The sequence below is a fragment of the Rhinolophus hipposideros genome (assembly GCF_964194185.1).
Source record: "Rhinolophus hipposideros genome assembly, chromosome: 1".
Classification (NCBI taxonomy): domain Eukaryota; kingdom Metazoa; phylum Chordata; class Mammalia; order Chiroptera; family Rhinolophidae; genus Rhinolophus; species Rhinolophus hipposideros.
Window position 1 is genome coordinate 62,460,565 of NC_138047.1, and position 18,211 is coordinate 62,478,775.

The following is an 18,211-nucleotide window of genomic DNA, read 5'->3' on the forward strand; positions in this document are numbered from 1 at the left end:
CCACCCAGAGTCAGTTCTTCCATCACCATATATTTGACCCCTTTTACCCTCATCTACCACTCTTCCTCCCCCCTTACCCTCTGGTAACCGCTGAACTGTTGTCTGTGTCTATAAGTTTTTGTTTGTTTCTTTCTTTGTCTTGTTCCTTTGTTGCTTTCAGTTTTATATCCCACATATCAGTGAAATTATATGGTTCTCGACTTTTTCTGTGTGACTTATTTCACTTAGCATAATAACCTCAAGATCTATCCATTTTGTTGTAAATGGCACTATTTCATCTTTTCTTATGGCAGAGTAGTATTCCATTGTGTATATACACCACATCTTCTCAATCCAATCATCTATTGAAGGACACTTTTGTTGTTTCCATGCTTTGGCCACTGTAAATAAAGCTGCAATGAACATTGGAGCACATATATCTTTACAGATAAATGTTTTCAAATTTTTTGGGTATAAACCCAGGAGAGGGATTGCTGGGTCATATTTTAATTCAATTCTTAATTTTTTGAGGAACCTCCACGTTGCCTTCCATAGAAATACACATTTAGGAATTTAGCTCTGATAGCCCAATATTCCTGCCTCTCCCAGCCTTTTCTAATTTGAATAGATGCCCTCAGATCTCAGCCAATATTCTCTTATTTTGCTTGTACATTGTACATCTTATGACTCTGTCTGAAATTATTGTTTTCTAATGGGTGGGAAATTCTTACCACGTGTATAAATGGAGCCATATAGGGCATAATCTAGAACTCGTCCAAATACTGTGTAGATCTAGCTATTTCCTTTACCCCTCAGTTTTTGGGGATTGTTGTTACCATTTATAAATTAACTTGTGAAAACTCACCAGCTCTTTCTCTTAGCAAAATTATGAGGAGGAATGATTAGGTATGCACTGCTAAGATGGGTTGTCTTTAAAAAAAAAGGAGCTAATTAAAGTAACGGTCGTGTCTTTGGACAAGACAATTGAGAGAAGACATGCAGGAGTTGGAAATGGTTCAGTGAAAACAAAAGCTCAAGGCTTTTGGAAAGTGACATTTACTTTTGCTTCTGAATTTAATTCCATCTGACAGTCTCCTGTGCAAAACTGTTCAGGAAGCTGTCAGCAACCAACTTCATACTTTCTCTCTTACTGGTTTAGGCTTGCCTTCCTTTTCATGATCAGCAGATGGAATGCCTAATTAACAGTAGAGCTAATATTATGGGAAAAAGTTGTCCAAAGACTATATTACTCCCTTGAGCTCTAATAATAAAGCAATGATGAATGGGTAGGCAGCACACACATCTCAAGTTCTTTGGAACAGAGTTTACTGATAGAAACTCATGGGAATAGGGATAATAGCAAGAGTAGGGACCCCTGTTCCCCTTGCACTTTGGCACAATGAACAGATCCAGCAGCATCAGACCTCAAGCTGCAGGAGAGGGAGTCTGGTTGTGCATTTATAAATTGTCTGCTTTGGGGAAACCAGCCCCTGTGCTGGCATAATCAGGGGCACAATAAAGGATTACATTGTAGAAATTTCTTTCTGGCCCTGTTTTTGCATCTTAACACCAAGTTGGAAGAACACCAGCCTTTCCCTAGGCCTCATTAGAGGCTGGGATCCCAGCCTAGTGGTGGCAGCTCTACCCTTTGGTGGCCCAGGGACCTGACTCACCAACTCAGCATTCTGTGGGGATCGATTGCCTTTAGCACCTGGCCTCCAGCTCTTTTTTCGGTGCTCTACAACTTCCTCTCTGAGTAACGAGTCTATGACAATCTGTCTTAGACAAATTAACCCTTACCTCTGGTGGTACCACTCACAAGTCTCTGCCAGCACCCAAGCAACTGTACAGATCAAGAGGAAGAAAACTTGCAAAATCACAGTTCTCCCACATGGTAATGAGAGTCACAGTGGGACCGTCTTACAACACAAGAGAGAATTGATTTTCAAAGACATTTCATGGTGGTTTTAAAAAATGCTTCTTTATTAAACTGTTTGTATTTTCCACTCTGGAGTTAGTAGTACTAACTCCTCAAGAACCTTGGCTCTGGGCAAAACAATTTGCTAAGCAATTTAAAGTTTATATAACAGTTAAATGGGTGCTTATTAAGTGTCATGCATATTAAAAGGGCACTGCAGTTATGTTTATGTTACAGATGAGAAAATGGACACTGTGAAATTAACTAGCATACCCAAGGTAACATAGCTAATAGACGGTCAAGTTAGGGTTCAAGACTAAGTAGGTAAACCTGGATTCAAAGCTTGTTAAAACCATGGCTTATGAAAATGCAATGCTCCACTCTTAGATTTATGATAATTTTCACGGATCTTATATTGCAATGACTTTTTCTCGCTCGCTGACTGATTACTAGAACATGTTATCTCACTTTGACCCACATACGAAATTTGCATCTCTGAATTTTACTCGAAATCGCCCACATAGAATATTGATTAGTAAATAGAATTTACTGAGGATTTCATGGATGAGTCAGAAAGGGTCTACATTACTGTGACACAGATGATTTTAGTTGTCAACATAGGTATTCCCATTAAAAACTATCCACCCTTTGTCTTGACACTGACGAACTTCAACTCATCCCAGCTGCTCTGGCCCTGTTGTCCTCTCCTGTCTTTCCCTTCCCTTCTCACCTTTCTGCAACTCCCTTTCAGGAGTAAACAAGCAAACAAGAAAAACAACTAATCAAAAAACAAATCTCTTCTTTCTTAAAAAAATAAAAACCAATTAAACAACGCAGCTCTCCTTTTCCTCTGAAGCTTTGTTGTCAGTCAAAGCCCAGGCCCTCAATATCTTACATTCTAACCCAGGTAATTATGGATATGTCTACTCTCCCCACCCCAGAATCCCAAAAGCAATCACACTATAAGGTGAATGCAAACTTTCTAATTTTGTGATCTGTAGATGGAATACTCAGTTCACCACAGAGTTTGGGCTCTGACTCCCGATGTTAAGCGTCTTCTCTGCGTGGCTATCTGCATTTCTCTGCTCCATCTCAAAGCCTTTCAGATGAAAAGTTCAGGAAGGGAAAGAGGAAAGAAGAGGGAAGGGCTAGGGAAGGGAATGGGAAATGGATGCAGAAGGGATCTATTTTTTAACTTCATATTTCTGGGGGCTTACTTTGCCTTTTGATTGCTGAAGTGCAAGTTAAATTGTCTTCTTAAAATGCCTGTCCTCGTTCACTACCTTTGAATTCCTTATCTGCACATGCTTTTCTTTTGCTTTAACTCAGATAATGACTTCAGAAAATCAAAAAGCAGAGATATGTGCAGAGGTTGGGGAGGAGAATTTGAGGTAAGGGAGAGATGTTAAGTGCTTTCCTTTAAGCATCTTAAATGGTGCAACTTATGGTATTAGAAAAGTATACTTTCCTTAAGTCTTTTTTGAGTAGAGGAGAAAGATATAGTTGAAACATCTAGCACTCATGTGTTGCCAGTTTATTCTCTGAAAATGTAATTTTTTAAATACTGGAAAAAAAGTTCAGATTATTAATCTGTAAAACAGACATTATTTTGTAGAGTTATAGGGTTCTTTTCCTATTCATTACCAATTATCGACCATGATCCAAGGCTGTAACTGTCTACAGATAATTTGGGCGGTAATTATAAAATTTGCCATGCTCATTCTTCACATTCAATTTATTTGTCAGTTTATAAGTGGATTAATTTTATTTTGATTGTGTCTGTCTCCTTTAGAGTGACTTATTAGTGAATATGTTAAAAAGTCTTTCTGAATGTCCTGTATCAGACTCAGTTATTCAGCATAATTAGATAATGAGGAATTTGTAGTTCATCAAATGTTATAAGTAATTGTTACCATAAGTAAGATATAAATTGTTGACTTTCTAAGAACTAGAGTAAATACTTTAAAAACTAAATTACAGCTAAAGCAGCTCTGTAACAACAAATTGAGTATTTCGCTATCTACTATAGATTCTTAAATGCATATGAAATGTATTAGACATGGCACTTGCCTTCAGGAGGCTTATACAGTTCATCGTATGGTCACAGGTATACAAAGGTTTTGTAAGAGCACTGAGGGCTGCGGGATTCATTTGGCTTGAATGCTTTTGGAAGGGTCATGACTTTAACCTGGCAAGATAAGTAGGGTTTGGCAGAGAGAACAAAACAGGCATAATAGGTAGAATGGTACAGTATGGAGGTGAGAAACTGGGAGTATGCTTAGAAAACAGCTGGAGTGTAGTTATTTTGGGGCTGGTGGTGGGAGATAAGGCAGGAAAGGTAACACAAAGCCCTGTTGTAAGGTCAGGAGGCTTTAAATACAGTGCTAAATAGTTGGCACTTTATTGGGAAAGGCAGTGTTTTACTGAATAGAGGTGTTTGGTGGACTTTGAAATTTTCTCCCAAAAGACTATGGACAAACAAGTTTGGAAAATGCTTCATGTATATCTTCCTGTCAGGCATTCATAGTACATATTGGCACATTAAAGGTTCAGAGAAGGGTGGCTGGTTAGCTCAGTTGGTTAGAGCGTGGTGCTAATAACACCAAGGTTCAGTTCGATCCCCGCATGGGCCACTGTGAGCGGCAAAAAAAAAAAAAAAAAAAAAAAAAGGAAAAGAAAAAAAGAGGTTCAGAAAAATCCTGCAGTAAGGACTTATTTTACCTTGTTTAACGTAGTGTTTCCCAAACTTACTTAATCGTGGAAACTTTGCGTCTGGAATCTTTATTAAAATGTCGAGAGATACCTGTGTTTCATGGAACACAGTTTGGGAATAACTTCAGCCATTGCTATAAACAATTAACTATAATAAAAAAGTGTCTTAAGTAAGGCAATGGCATGATCAGATCCATATTTTAGGAAGGAATAAAATGTAACTTTCTTTTGATTAAGATTACTCACATATTTCAAGATATTAAAGCACATTGAGGCGACTATTATTAACAAGAATTATCAATGTTTTGGATATATTCAGAAGGGTGGATTGATATATCTTTCTGGTTAATAGTGTAAAGGAGAATAATATCCAGTATTCTGACATGTGGGGTTTCTCTGGATGAATTCTCCCTATTCATGACAAAATTATATGCCTGGCTATCACTCCAGCTGCTATTAAAAAAAAACACCCAAAATAAAACAAAACGGACGATCAAATTCTCTGATAAATTCATTATCCATAGACAAGGGAACTACTGAATTTGCTTAAAGAAATGCATATGTATCCTATTATCCTTAAGAGAGAAGACAATACAGAATAAGGAGGACATTTTGTCACTTTTTAAATAGACGTTTCTTTTCTGTGCAGGAAAATGTCTTTTTGGTGAATTGCATTGAGGTATATGTTTTCCTTAAGTCTTATTTTAGTAGTATATGTGGTTTAATTCTGGTCAAGGTGAGCGCATTTCTTAAAAACTCATTTGAAACCTGTACAAATCTTGGTTTTTGAAAATGACCCTTTATAAAAAGACAGATCAGGATATTATGATGTCCTGTATTTAATATCGGCCAGTGTTGAGTCTATATTCCAGTAAACTAAATGGATTGGTAGAAATAGTTTTATCCACTCAAGCTAAAACATTGACTCCAGAATTATTTATTCAGGGTACCCATATCAATATATTTGTTTCCCTGAAACTGACATTTTTAAGCACTGGATTCCAGGCAATGAGACCTGATATGTGCAGTTACTTTTGCCACTGCATGCCATGAACTATCATTATTTTATTTTATATATATATGTATATATGTATATACACACACACACACACACACACACACACACACACACACACACACACATATATATATATATATATATTTTTTAACCAGTAGTGAGATTATTACTGCCTTCAGACATAATCAGCCCATAGATTTGATTCCACATTCCTGTCTTTTGAGGTTTTGTTTTCTGGTATCAAATATAAAAGCTACTCCCTGTGGCCCAGATTTAAAGGGTTTAGGATAAGGAACCTGCAGCTCCTACAACTGTTGGAAGTGCAGAGGAGTGAAATCAGGGAAGCTGTTACTGACTTTCATAGCATAAAGCATGGAAGTACGTACGTCTCAAGAGCGTACCAGGGACCTACTTGGGAATCTCACAGCATCTGGCTGAACCTGCCTTTGGAGTATGGGCTCTCCTTTCTCTAAGTCTCGGTGAATGACAGGGTCTCATTGGGAAAAATAGAAGGAAGAGGATTCTGGGAAATACAGTTTCCAGCTTCCCTCTGCAAATCAAATAAAATTTTAAAGGAGTGAGTTGGTGAGGCTGATTTGACCATAAGTAATTTAGCGCAAGGCTGGGTTATACTGGAAGATGTGGTTAAGATTCAGAGGCCGAGAACAGGCACTGAAATCAGCAGAGTGTGAAAGTAAGCACAGACTTGGGGAAATGTTATGGCCTCAAGACATGATTGCATGTTGAAGTTCAAGCCAGAACAAGTAATCTTGACCATGCAGGCCCCCCATGATTCATATATTTCAAGAGCTATCTTTCCATTCTTAGCTCTATGACTTACTCTGAATACTGTGATTAAGGCCTTATTTTGTTCCTCCCAATGTTAAGCCTGATGTCCCTTTTGCCTAGGATGCTCTCCCCTCATCTCTTCGCATGGCAGCCTCCATCTGAATTTTTAGATCTGAAGTCAGAAACCTTTCCCTCCAAGAGATATTTTTATCTTACTGTAACTAAAGTGTTCTTATACCTTATCACAGTGCCTTGATTATTGCCTTCTGAACTTGTAGTACAATGAAAATTGCTTTATTTAAATTATTTCTTTAAATGAGTTTGTCCTAATATAAGACAAACAAAAAAACCCTGATGAAAGAAATTTATTAGTGGATAGCAGACCAGTAGGAGAGCTATTTGAGTCACGTGACTTCCCAGGGTCTAGCAAATCATAACATTTTGGTAGCTGTTGCACTGTTTATAAAACACTGATATCTATATGGATAAATACAATCTTCCCTTCATTTACATGTGTGTTTTGTTACTGTGTTCTTAGTTTGGAGTTTCAGTTAATTGCCGTAAAGCCTGGTACATTTGGATATACCAAGGACCACGTGGTCAAAATTCTTAAGTTGCTAATCTGTTTATTAGTTTGTATCACAGATATTTTATATATATCTAGCAGGTCTCCAAATTTCAAGCTCCCAAGTCTCATTGGTATTGAATTTACATAGAAATTAGATAATGGCTGCCATTCTCTGCTGCCTCTGCCCACCAGTCTTCATTGACTAAGAGAGTTATGATCTAATAGCTCATTTTATTTACTTTCCATTTTATGGAAGCAATACAAATTAAACCACAGAAACTGTTAACCAAGAGATTTCTTTAAGAAGCAATGACCTATTTGTCAGTATATATTACACTGGTTATGTTGGTGGGAATTTGGATTACAATAGTGTTGGTGGTGGGGGCAGAACTTCCGTCTCCATTACAAACTAAGAGTATAATAGACTTTTGTTATAGGTATTTATTTCCAAGACAATACGTGGTTCTTGGAACTTTAACATATATATGAAACTATAACAGAATTAATAATTATAGTTGCACTTATTTAATATATTAAATTTGAGGAAAAACTAGAAAAAAAGAGACAATACCTGGTAAATCTGAATCCATGGAGTAAAGATTCTCCCATAGAGAATAGGTTCTATTTTTTCCTTATTATATGGTACTCTGTAGCTTATGTTTATTTGCAGAATTATGCATTGTGTTTGTGTATAAGTACGCAAATAAACAGCATAGTATGATTTCATAATGTTGGTCTTGTTTGGCTATGATTTCTCTTTTATATTCTCAATGTCTTCATCTATTAGGCTGGTGCAAAAGTAGCTGCAGTTTAAAAGTTTAAAAATGATTGCAAAAGCTACAATTACTTTCGCACCAACTTAATAATAAGTCACCAAGCCCTGTCCATTCTACCTCTGCCCAGTTTTTCAGACAAACCTTTCATGTTTGCATCTCTGCAGCATTAATTCAAGCCCTCCTCGATGATCTCTTTCTTATATGGTTGCAACAGATTTCAAACTCTTTGATTTGTCTCTTTCCTTGAATTTGTTTCTGAACTTAGTCCTCACTAGCTGGATAACCTGAGATGAGTTGCCTAGTCTATCTGAGGTTCAGTTTGCACTTTTTCAAAATGGATTCAACCATCCCAGCTTCTTATGTTTGTTGTGAAGAATAAATGAGTTAATGTGTGTAAATGCTGAGAACTTAATATGTATGTAGAACAGAAGGAAATGTTCTCCATAATATGAGCAACTTTTCCAGCTTCATACTTTTCCATTTTCCCAAATACAGTCTCTGCTGCAATCCAACCAGACTCCTCATTATTCCCTAAGTGTGTCTTATGTTTACCTGCTGCCATTTCCCTCTCCATCTGCTAAAATACAACTTAAGGTTTGAGGACCAGCTTATATGCCCCCTAAACACACAGCCTTCACTGATTCTACCAATTGGAAGTAATTTCTCTTTTCTCTGCACTCTCAGTCAGGCCTTGTTCTTTCCCTAGTTTATCCCTATCCTAGCTATACTGAATGTCCCTCTAAGTTGTCTGCAGGCTTCTTTCTCTTCCAGCGAACAAAGGGTAACAGAGAAATACATTTAGAGCCTTCATCCTGAGGTCCCACAGACCACAGAAGTACATGTCTCCTTTGCGTAAGGGCAGAGAGGCCATACACTTCTAAGACATCATTCTGTGATGACTGCCCTCTGCCCCAATACCAGATACAGCAGCCAGCCTGTCATCTAGAGGTTTCTCTGTCCATGTCCAGTTTCACCTGTTGCTCCCTTGGTACCGTCAAGTATTCTCTCTGCAACTCCTTAGGTTTCTTTCCAGTCTCAGTCCTTAAGCTAAGCTCTCTTTCTTTCCTGTCCTTCCTTTTCCTATACGACTAAACTACTGGGTCAGTTATTCATTATAGCAAATGTTTCCTATTATTGCACCTCTATGTGACTTCATCTCTATTTAAGGAAATAATGCACATAACTCCTAGCATTTAGCTCAATCTTTAATACTGTTAGTTGTTTTTTCTTGCCCTTGGGCTATCTAATTTTGTCCTAGAGGTTTATCCTTCCTTTGCTTCCATTAATTACTCTTAATTAGAATTAAACTTTTTGTCTTTCTAGGCACCGTCTTCTCCTTTACTCTCATATTCCCTCTCATTATTACCTCGTATCAAACATTTGGGACCAAGCAATTTTTATACATTGCACTTCCTGTATACTTTATATTATTATATTCAGTCCCTTTTTATGGGTTGTAACAACTTTTATTTTATAACTCTATTTACTATAAACTCTTTGAGGAGAGGGACGGTGTATTAAATACCTTTATATTCCCCACAGTGTTTTCCTTAGAGCTTTGCAAATGATGTGTTACAATAATAAATAAAATAAATGACTAGTGAATGAATAGAATTGATTATTATTATGACTTAGATTATAAGATACTTATTGTGTATAACATGGGATTGTCTTGTTTGTTGCTGGTATTTTCTTTAATTTTTCCCCTGGTTAATAAACACTTGGCTTTGACCTAGAACTTTTCAGTATACATCCACAGACTTTCAGGACTGAGAGACATTGCTCTGTGCTTCATCCTTCACGCACCAGATGGAAAAATAAACAGCTACTTAGAATAGTCATTTCCTTTTTATTCCCTACATGCTAAGACTGAGGCCAGTGGTGACAGGCTGCTGTAGAAAGTTCACTGGGGGCTACAGAACAGTGACATAAGGGAAATAACAGGTGACTTACAAAGATATCTTCAAAGGAACCCCACAACAGGCCTATGCACAGTGCAGAGACTGCTTGTCCTTGCTTCTCCCCCAGTCGTGCTCATTTTAGTAACACCGAGTGGTTCTCGGGAAACATTGACAGTGTCAATTTGTCAGGTTTCATAATAAAGACACTTGAAACGCATGCTCATTTTAGCCAGCTTTGTAGCTCAACAGTGATATCTCTAATGACAGGGAAATAAGTAGAATGAAGAGATTATATCCAAAAGGTGATACTAACAATCATTAAAACTAGCAAAATGACTAAATAATTTACTGTTTTCATGTCAGCAAGGAAGCAATTTTTTGACATTGTTTTCTGTGTAAGACAAATGATGGACTAGATTTTATTAGATTTTTTTCGTAATTAGGTTGGTGGGAATTTGATTTACAATGGTGTTAATGGTGTTAATATTGTTTGTAGTCTGTCTTTCTCAAGATCCTGTACTTCCTAATTGTGTGTGTGTGTGTGTGTGTGTGTGCATGTATGCGTACACACACGTGTATTTATTGCTTACTTTGCTAAAGGTTTTTGAGGATTTAGGTCTTTAGGGATTCTTTTAAATAGTTGCATAGCATACAAGTTAAGAATTGCTTTTTTGGGAGATATAAGTTAGAGAGAAACTAGATTATGTTTGTTTGAATTTACTATGAAAACCCATTGTGTACTTGTATGTGAATGTACCAGTTAGAATTCGTGGGCTTAGTGTGTATATCCAAGGAAAGGGAAACCTTTAAATGTGGGGAGAAAAAAGACTTATTTGGATTCATAACTACATAAACACTCTAAATAAATAGAACATTTTTAAGTGCTGAAGTAGTACATTCTTGTATGCTTCTGCACAGTATGAGCTGGAGAGGAATAAACAAAAGTTACCCCCAAAACACTATTGTCAAAAGAGATCAAGGGATCCGCCTGGGGAGAGCCATGGCTCCAAATGTTGACGTTGCTGTCACCAGAGTAAAATCTTAACTATTTTCACATTTTTTGGGGCAACCTTGTCAACATGTATGCTCCAAAATCTTAGGCCATGTTGTGAGTTCTCCAGCTGACATTTCACAAATTAGAGAATGCAGTTAACTTTCCATTGATGGGGAGGCATGTTTTTGAAAAATGAGTTCTCACAAAAGCAGAAGAAACCTATGCTATATTAAACAATATAGTTTTCATTTTAGAATGTGAACCAATACCTACGTATCACTAAATAGTTAAGAAATGCAAACTACTCAAAAGACAATGATCAAAGTACAAAAACAGAAAAACAAAACAAGAAAGAAAATAAGCAATAAAGGGAGCTGAAAATCAAGCAACCAACTAAACACTTTCATGAATTGTAATTTATATCCTTACAGAAATTTGAGAAGGTGTTGGGGAGGAAGACTTTCCCTCCATCCTACAAAGGTTCTTTCAGCTGATCTAATAATGAAATTGACATGAGACAGATTAATATGAGGAAAACAAATGTAATTTTGTACACACAGAAACCACATGTACGTGAGAGGTTCTAAGGCAGAAAGGTCAAATTAAGTATATATGCCATCTTGAGCCAAAGAGTGGGATAGTGGTCCGGGGCTTCAGAGGGGAGGAGGGTAATTCACAGGATGATAAGAAGAGCACATATTCAGTAATCAGTTGTTTGTCCTCCCATACAGATAGGTCATACATTTTCTTTCTTGCACTGACTCTTATTATGGTTAATATCCCTAATTTAAATTCTTTAAGGGAGAGGTTAAAGCTTCTCTTGAGCCAACAGGATCTAGGTTGCTTTTAGCTCAAAATAATCCTGATACCAAAGTGATATATATTAAGAAAGCCAGTTCTGATCCCCTTCAAAGGCAATGCACCTATAAAACAAAACCAGCTTTTATGAAAAATGACCACTAGAGATTAACAGATTGTTCTTGGAAATTTTAAAAATATTATGGCCAAAATTTAAAAAAATCAATAGGAAGCCTAAAAATAAGATCAGTGAATTTTTCAAAAGGTAAAGAATAGATAGAAAATATGATGACAGATTTAAGAGACAAGAAATATTACTCTAAAAAGGCTGATATACATCTAAAATAAAAAAGAGCAGAAGAAATGAAATAAGAATATATCTTAGCTCTAAAGAAAGACATGTATCTTTAGACTAAAAGTGACTACTAAAGTTAATCAGATTAAATATATTTTAAGAAACACTTAGGTATATTTCTATGAATGTCTGAACAATAGGGATAAATAAAATTTCTTGTAACTATCAGAAATTAAAAAAAGAATATGTATAAAGATATAATAATCAGATTAATACAAGATTTCTTTCTTTTCAACAGCATAATGTACTGAGAGTTCTGATAGATTGTAATTTGCATGCAGCATTCCATACCCAGCCAAACTATCAGTCTAAGGGAACAATAAAAAGGGATAATTAGGGAACAATAAAAATTTCTACAATGTCAAGAATTCAGAAAGTCTACCACTGTTCTTTCCTCAGGGGTGAGGAAGGAAATAAAAAGAAATCCCAGGAAGACTGATGAACAGCAGTTCTAAAAAGTAACCAGTCCAAATTAGAACAGAAAGTCAGAAGGCTTTTTAAAACCATCTTTCAAAAGAATAAGATACAATTTGCTCAAAGGGGAATATGATTAAAAATATAGTGATTAGAAATATCTATTTCAAAAAGAGAAAAGGAGCAAATTGAAATCCGATAAGAGAAACAAATTCACAAGAAAGTCATGGCCAAATATGTAGCAAATAAAAACTACAGGTGGTTTTGAGCACTTGGAGGAGTGCAAGAAAAGAGAATCCATTTGATGCTGAGTGTGTAACAGACTAAATAGCAGCAAGGGCCTCGCATATTTTCCTTTTTCTATGGGTCTATTCAATTAATCTGTTTTAGAATTAATAGTAATTACATGATGAGATCATGTTGTAAATACTGTTTATTAGGCTCTAATTTTACAAATGAAGCACTGAGATTTTAATTATACTTACAGAACAGGATGTAAATATTATAAACCTTGACAAGATGCATGTGATGATAAACCTGGCAGGTGTCAGGAGGGGAGAGAGAGTATTAGTGTGGAGTGGTACTTAGTAAGATGTTAAGAAACAATAGCTAAAGGTGAAATAGCAAGTAAGAAATTTAACTTTGTATGTATGTACCTTTATATGTATGTAACTTTTAGACATAATCAGTGGAAAGACTGAAAATTAAAAATGTAACCAATACACATAGGTAATGAGGACTGGGGGAAGGTGGAGGGAAATGGGAGTGCTATATGGGAACTAGTTCTTAGCTCAATCAGTTGGTATCATACCTGATCCATAGAGAAAGTAAATGGATAAAGTATGAAGTGTCAACTTGACTGATCCTGGAATACCCAGATATTTGGTCAAACATTATTCTGGTTGTTTCTGTGAGAGTGTTTTGGATGAGATTAACATTTGAATTGGTTGACTGAGTACAGCAGATTGCCCTTACTAATGTGGGTGGGCCTTATCCAAACAGGTCATGACCTGAGTAGAACAAGTCTGACCCTTCCCTGAGTAAGACAGTATTCCTCCCACCTGAGTGCCTTTGAAATGGGACATTGGCTTTGTCCTGTCTTTGGAGTCAAACTGAGACGTCATCTCATTCTGTGTCTTGTGCCTGCTGGGCTTCAGACTGAAACTAAACCATTGGCTCTCCTGGGTTGTCCACTTATTGACTCAGCCTGCAGATTTTGGGACCTGTCAAACCCCTTCATCATGTGAACTAATTCCTTATAATAAATCTCTATATCTCTATCTATCTATCTATCTATCTATCTATCTATCTATCTATCTATCTATCTATCTATCTCTCTATTTAGCTGGCTATCTAGCTATCTATCTATCTATCATCTATCTATTCCATCCATCCATCCAACCATCCATGTATTTGTCCTATTGGTTTTCTCTAGAGAACCCTAACTAATATATGAAGAAGTAGAAGTGTATACATATCCCTTAATTATGGTGACACCAACTTCTAAAGAATGGGACTCCGAGAAAGGGATTTGGGAAGGGAGACTAGACTTCTGTGCCATTATTATTTTACTTTTTCATACCCATGCCTTACTTTGTGAAAACAGTAAAATACTGAGCCTGAAGAAATATATATTTTGAAATTATAAATTTCATTCCTAAAGTTTTTGAAATATTATCTTTCAAAGTTTTAATTAAAATGTCACGTGGAATTCAAGGTGCTTTAATTCTAAATATGTAATTTCATAAAAGCACAAATATTGTAAGACTGAGAAAAAATTACAATTCAAAATTGTGAACTTGAACTCATAAGGCACATACATAATTAGATTTTAACAAGCGTGGACATGTAAATATTTCTGAAAGTGTTAATTGTTTCTCCTGGGTGTGTTGGCTATTCTATAGGTGGAGACTGAGATTGAACGAGTGGAATGCTCCATCTTATATCCCCAGGACTTGCGGGTCAGGAACATGGCAAGTTGCACATGAAAGTACCCCATTGCCTCATTACAGATCTTACACAAATGTCTAGTTTTCTTGTACCCACCCTCCATTCCATTAGCCCTGTTCCCAGACAACCAGGTGTTTGAAATTCACAGTTATGTTTAAACCATTCTTAAGGATGCTATTGAATCCCTTATAGTAAAAACTATGAGATTCAGGGTGAAAAGATCCTTGCAAGTATGAATAATAAGAGATGAATTTTTACTACAGAAGTACGGTATTGAGGAGCCTTCGTAAACACAGTCAACAATTATGTATGTGATATGTTACTGTACATGGCATTAATTCCTCAAGATATCAATTATTCTACTCCGAAATTTCTTCTGATAATGACTTCTACTCCTGTAGCTAAATTTTGTGCTTTTTCTTATTTTAAAGAACAAGATGAAACCGAATCTGAAAAAGAAGGCTGTTTGAATAGGCAAGTGTGGTAGCATTGATTTTACTTCATGGTGATACATCTGTTCTAGGTAGAACAGTCAGGTGATCTAATCAAAATTCATACTGAATGCAAGATCCTTTGAGAATTCATGAATTATTGTAAAAGAAAATATTGCTTTGTAAACATCACTATTCCAGTGCCCTGTTTGGCAACCATCAGTTTGTTTTCTGTATCTATGAGTTATTTCTGTTTTGTTTGTTCATTTATTTGGTGTTGAGAGTCCACATAAGTGAGATCATATGGTATTTGTCTTTGTCCGATTTATTTCACTTAACATAACATCCTCTAGGTTCATCCATGTTGTTGCAAATGGAAAGATTTCATTCCTTTTTTTTATGGCTGAGTAATAGTCTGTTGTATATATGTATCATGTTTTCTTTATCCATTCATCTTTTGATTGGAGCATTTAATCTATTTACCTTTAAAGTGATTATTGATAGGCATGTAGTTGTTGCCATTTTATTGTTTTCTGATTGTTTTATTAGTTCTTCTCTGTTCCTTTCTTATTGCTCTCTGGTTTGGTGGTGATGAACTCATTCAGCTTTTTCTTGTCTGGGATCCTCCTCACCATTTCTTAAGTTACAATTTTCAGAGAAGCATGACTTTTTTCCTGAAGTTGAAAAGCAAGCAACTAGTTCCCTTCCCCTCCCCCACACTCTGGCAAATAAGCAATATTGCTATTAACATGAAAACCAGTCATTGATTCAGAAACACTCCATTGGTGATAATGTGGCATCATTTCCCAGGCAAAGTCACTGTTGATTTTCTTAATAGGACCAAGGATTAGATAAAATAAAACCCTGGGTCAACATCAGTCAATAAGCCATATTTTGTGTACATGTGATTCAGAGAGATTCAGTTTAAATTAGCAATAATTGATTTACAAGAGTGCAACACTGACCAATATTTTATCAGAAGTAAACTCCTGTTTTAGTCATCTTAATTGTTCTGTGATGAGTAAATCTAAACTTTACATTTACACAAACAAATTGATACAAAGAAAGCTAGGAAATCAAGTTTGGATAGGAGCGCCTTAGTTTGCCATGCAACCTAATGAAGCCTCCACAAGGCTGTTTGGGAATCCTTAAGGCAGCGCAGCATCAACCACAAGAGGACTCCTGTTTCTCACAAGAGGGGGCCTGCCCCAGTGCTTCGTCATTGGTTTGGAGGAGCCTGTGGGAAAATGTGGCCTTGGTGCCAGTGTGGCAATGGGTTTCAGAGCACAGCAAGTAATACTCTTGGTCAATTACACTCTGTGGAGTTAGAGAACTAAGATGCACATCCTAATGACACCCCAGTATATTTCATCAAGAGTGATTTGACGCTCACTCCCAAACCATAGAACTATGACTCTGATTTGAATTGGTTGTAGACACTGGAGGTGGAACTGATTCTATAAGTGGGAATCAAGTGATGGATATTGGGAAGAGGAGAATGAATGTAGAGGTTAGGAAGCGGTTTGAGCTTGGGAGCTACGTAGGGTCATGAAGAGTTTCTTAGCTTGGTTTTCTGTATGTGCATGTGTAGTTCCAATGTTAAACGGTTTTCCATTTTTAACTCATTATCCAGTGTTATTTAAGAAGTACCAACAGTTCTCTTCCTGTTTCTTTTCTAACAGTTTCTTTTACTTCAATATAGGACATTCTGTACAGTATTTTTGCAAATACACACCTCTTTCTATGTATCCACCTCATAAGATATATTTTGTAGGTTTATATTTTCCCATAAAACCAGATTCAGACTTTTATAATACACAGTGAGGGGAGAACACCATTCTCCACAGCTGAAACTTATCATAAAGATATCATGATCAATGTTTACTTAGTTGTGTCAATTAATTCTCATATTTAATTTTGATGGCTATTATAATACAATATATAAGTTCTTTAAATATTAATAAATAAAACCAAAATATCAAAATAGAAGGTTCTAATATGATTTACCTTAAAGGTTATCAATTTTTTTTTGCTCAGCTTTCTTTTATCATATTACATGGAAAGACAAATAGGAAAATGACGTTTTTCAAACATGAAGAAGTAGTCATACTGGCACAATAATGCCACAAGTTGCCTTGCGTAATACTGAGAGCAAATGGGCTTCTACTGATTTTTACTTATAGGTTCCAGTGCTGTATGTAATGTGGAAAGTCTTAACTGTACTTAACTGAGATGAAGCCTTGTAAGGCCCTGAGTCATTCTTGTGTTAATGGTCCTCCTTGACATTCATATTGCTACATTTGTTTTCTTAATGTATTTTCCTGTTTAAAACTTTCTTTCTGGTCCTTTTCAATTGACATAGCTTATTCTGTGTGTGTGTGTGTGTGTGTGTTTTAAGCTAATATAATTTGGATTCAATCAGCTAGTAATGAAGTTCTAAAAGATACCTGCCTAGTCCTCAGAATGCTTAAGATCAGGTTTCTTGGTGATGTACTGATGCTGAGGGGGCAGGAAAGGAGAGTTGGTGAGAAAAGGCATGAAACTGGATTGGTAAGTTGTAGTTGACACAGACTCCTTACTAAAGGTTGTTCTCTAAGTTGCCTTCTAAGGCATAGGCTGACTATCCATGCTTTTCTCTTTTCTCTACTCAAGTTATGAGGAAGAAAAATGGTAAGAGAGAACCAGAGCAGAAGACAATAAATGATGATTAAGTCTCATTTTTAGTGGATAGTTATCTCTTCTACTTTTATCCTCCCATAAAGGTAACCAAACTGTGTTTGTGTGTGTGTGTGAGTGTGTGTGTGTGTGTGTGTGTGTAATTATACTTTTAGATAGTTTGGAGAACAAAGGATATAAAAACAATGTATTGGAAGGTTTACATGTTTCAAAAATCTTTGAGAGTTCTATCAGTCATGGTACTGGCCTTTTATGACTTAGTACTCATTAGACTTGGGGCTTTTGGCTTCTACTTATATTCAGTTCAGGGAGCATCTTAGCAAACACTCACATTCTTTCCAACTGCCTTTATTAAAGACAATATCTTTGCTAACATAATCCATTCCTGTGTTGGCCTCACCTCCCAAACTGAAACTACTATCAAGCTTAATTGATGTTTACTTAAGTGAAGGATTTGCCCTCTTAAGGACTTGTAAAATGGACAACAGTTCACTAAAGTCTGTTCAACTCACTGAAATACCCCATGGTAGATTGTTATAATAATGATCCCTGCGAATTACAGCTCTTGGTATCCATGCACCTTTGCATTATGAAGTAGCTGCTTCTCTAAGCAAGAGGCAGAATGTATTTCTATGCACTTTAAATTAGGGCTGGCTTTGTGACTTAGTTTGACCGATAGAGTGTGGCACAAGTAATAGAGTGCAATTCCTGGAGCTTAGATCTTAAGCGGTCTTGTAGTTTTTATTCTTACTTTATTGGAACCTTGAAACCACAATCCTGTGAAGAACCAAGACTATCATATTGAGGATGAGAAGCCAAATGTGAGAAAACCAAGGCTTCCCAGTATATAACCAGCACCAACTGCTGCATATGAGTGAGGCCATCTTGGCCACCAGCTCGTCAGGCTGTCAGATGAATGCCGATACATGAGT

The 18,211-nt window shown here is 36.4% G+C and overlaps 1 protein-coding gene across 3 annotated transcripts in view; it reads left to right on the top strand.

The window, feature by feature from the left end:
• ARHGAP24 (Rho GTPase activating protein 24) overlaps window positions 1-18,211 on the top strand; it is a 702,316-nt gene that overhangs the window by 56,475 nt on the left and 627,630 nt on the right. The window contains exon 2 of one of the 3 annotated variants that reach the window (XM_081038615.1): window positions 14,127-14,183. The exons of the other annotated variants lie outside the window; for them this stretch is intronic. Within the exon in view, the coding sequence (XP_080894741.1) occupies window positions 14,153-14,183 (31 nt within the window). The 5' untranslated portion in view covers window positions 14,127-14,152. The remainder of the gene's footprint in view (window positions 1-14,126; window positions 14,184-18,211) is intronic. 3 annotated transcript variants of the gene reach the window in all.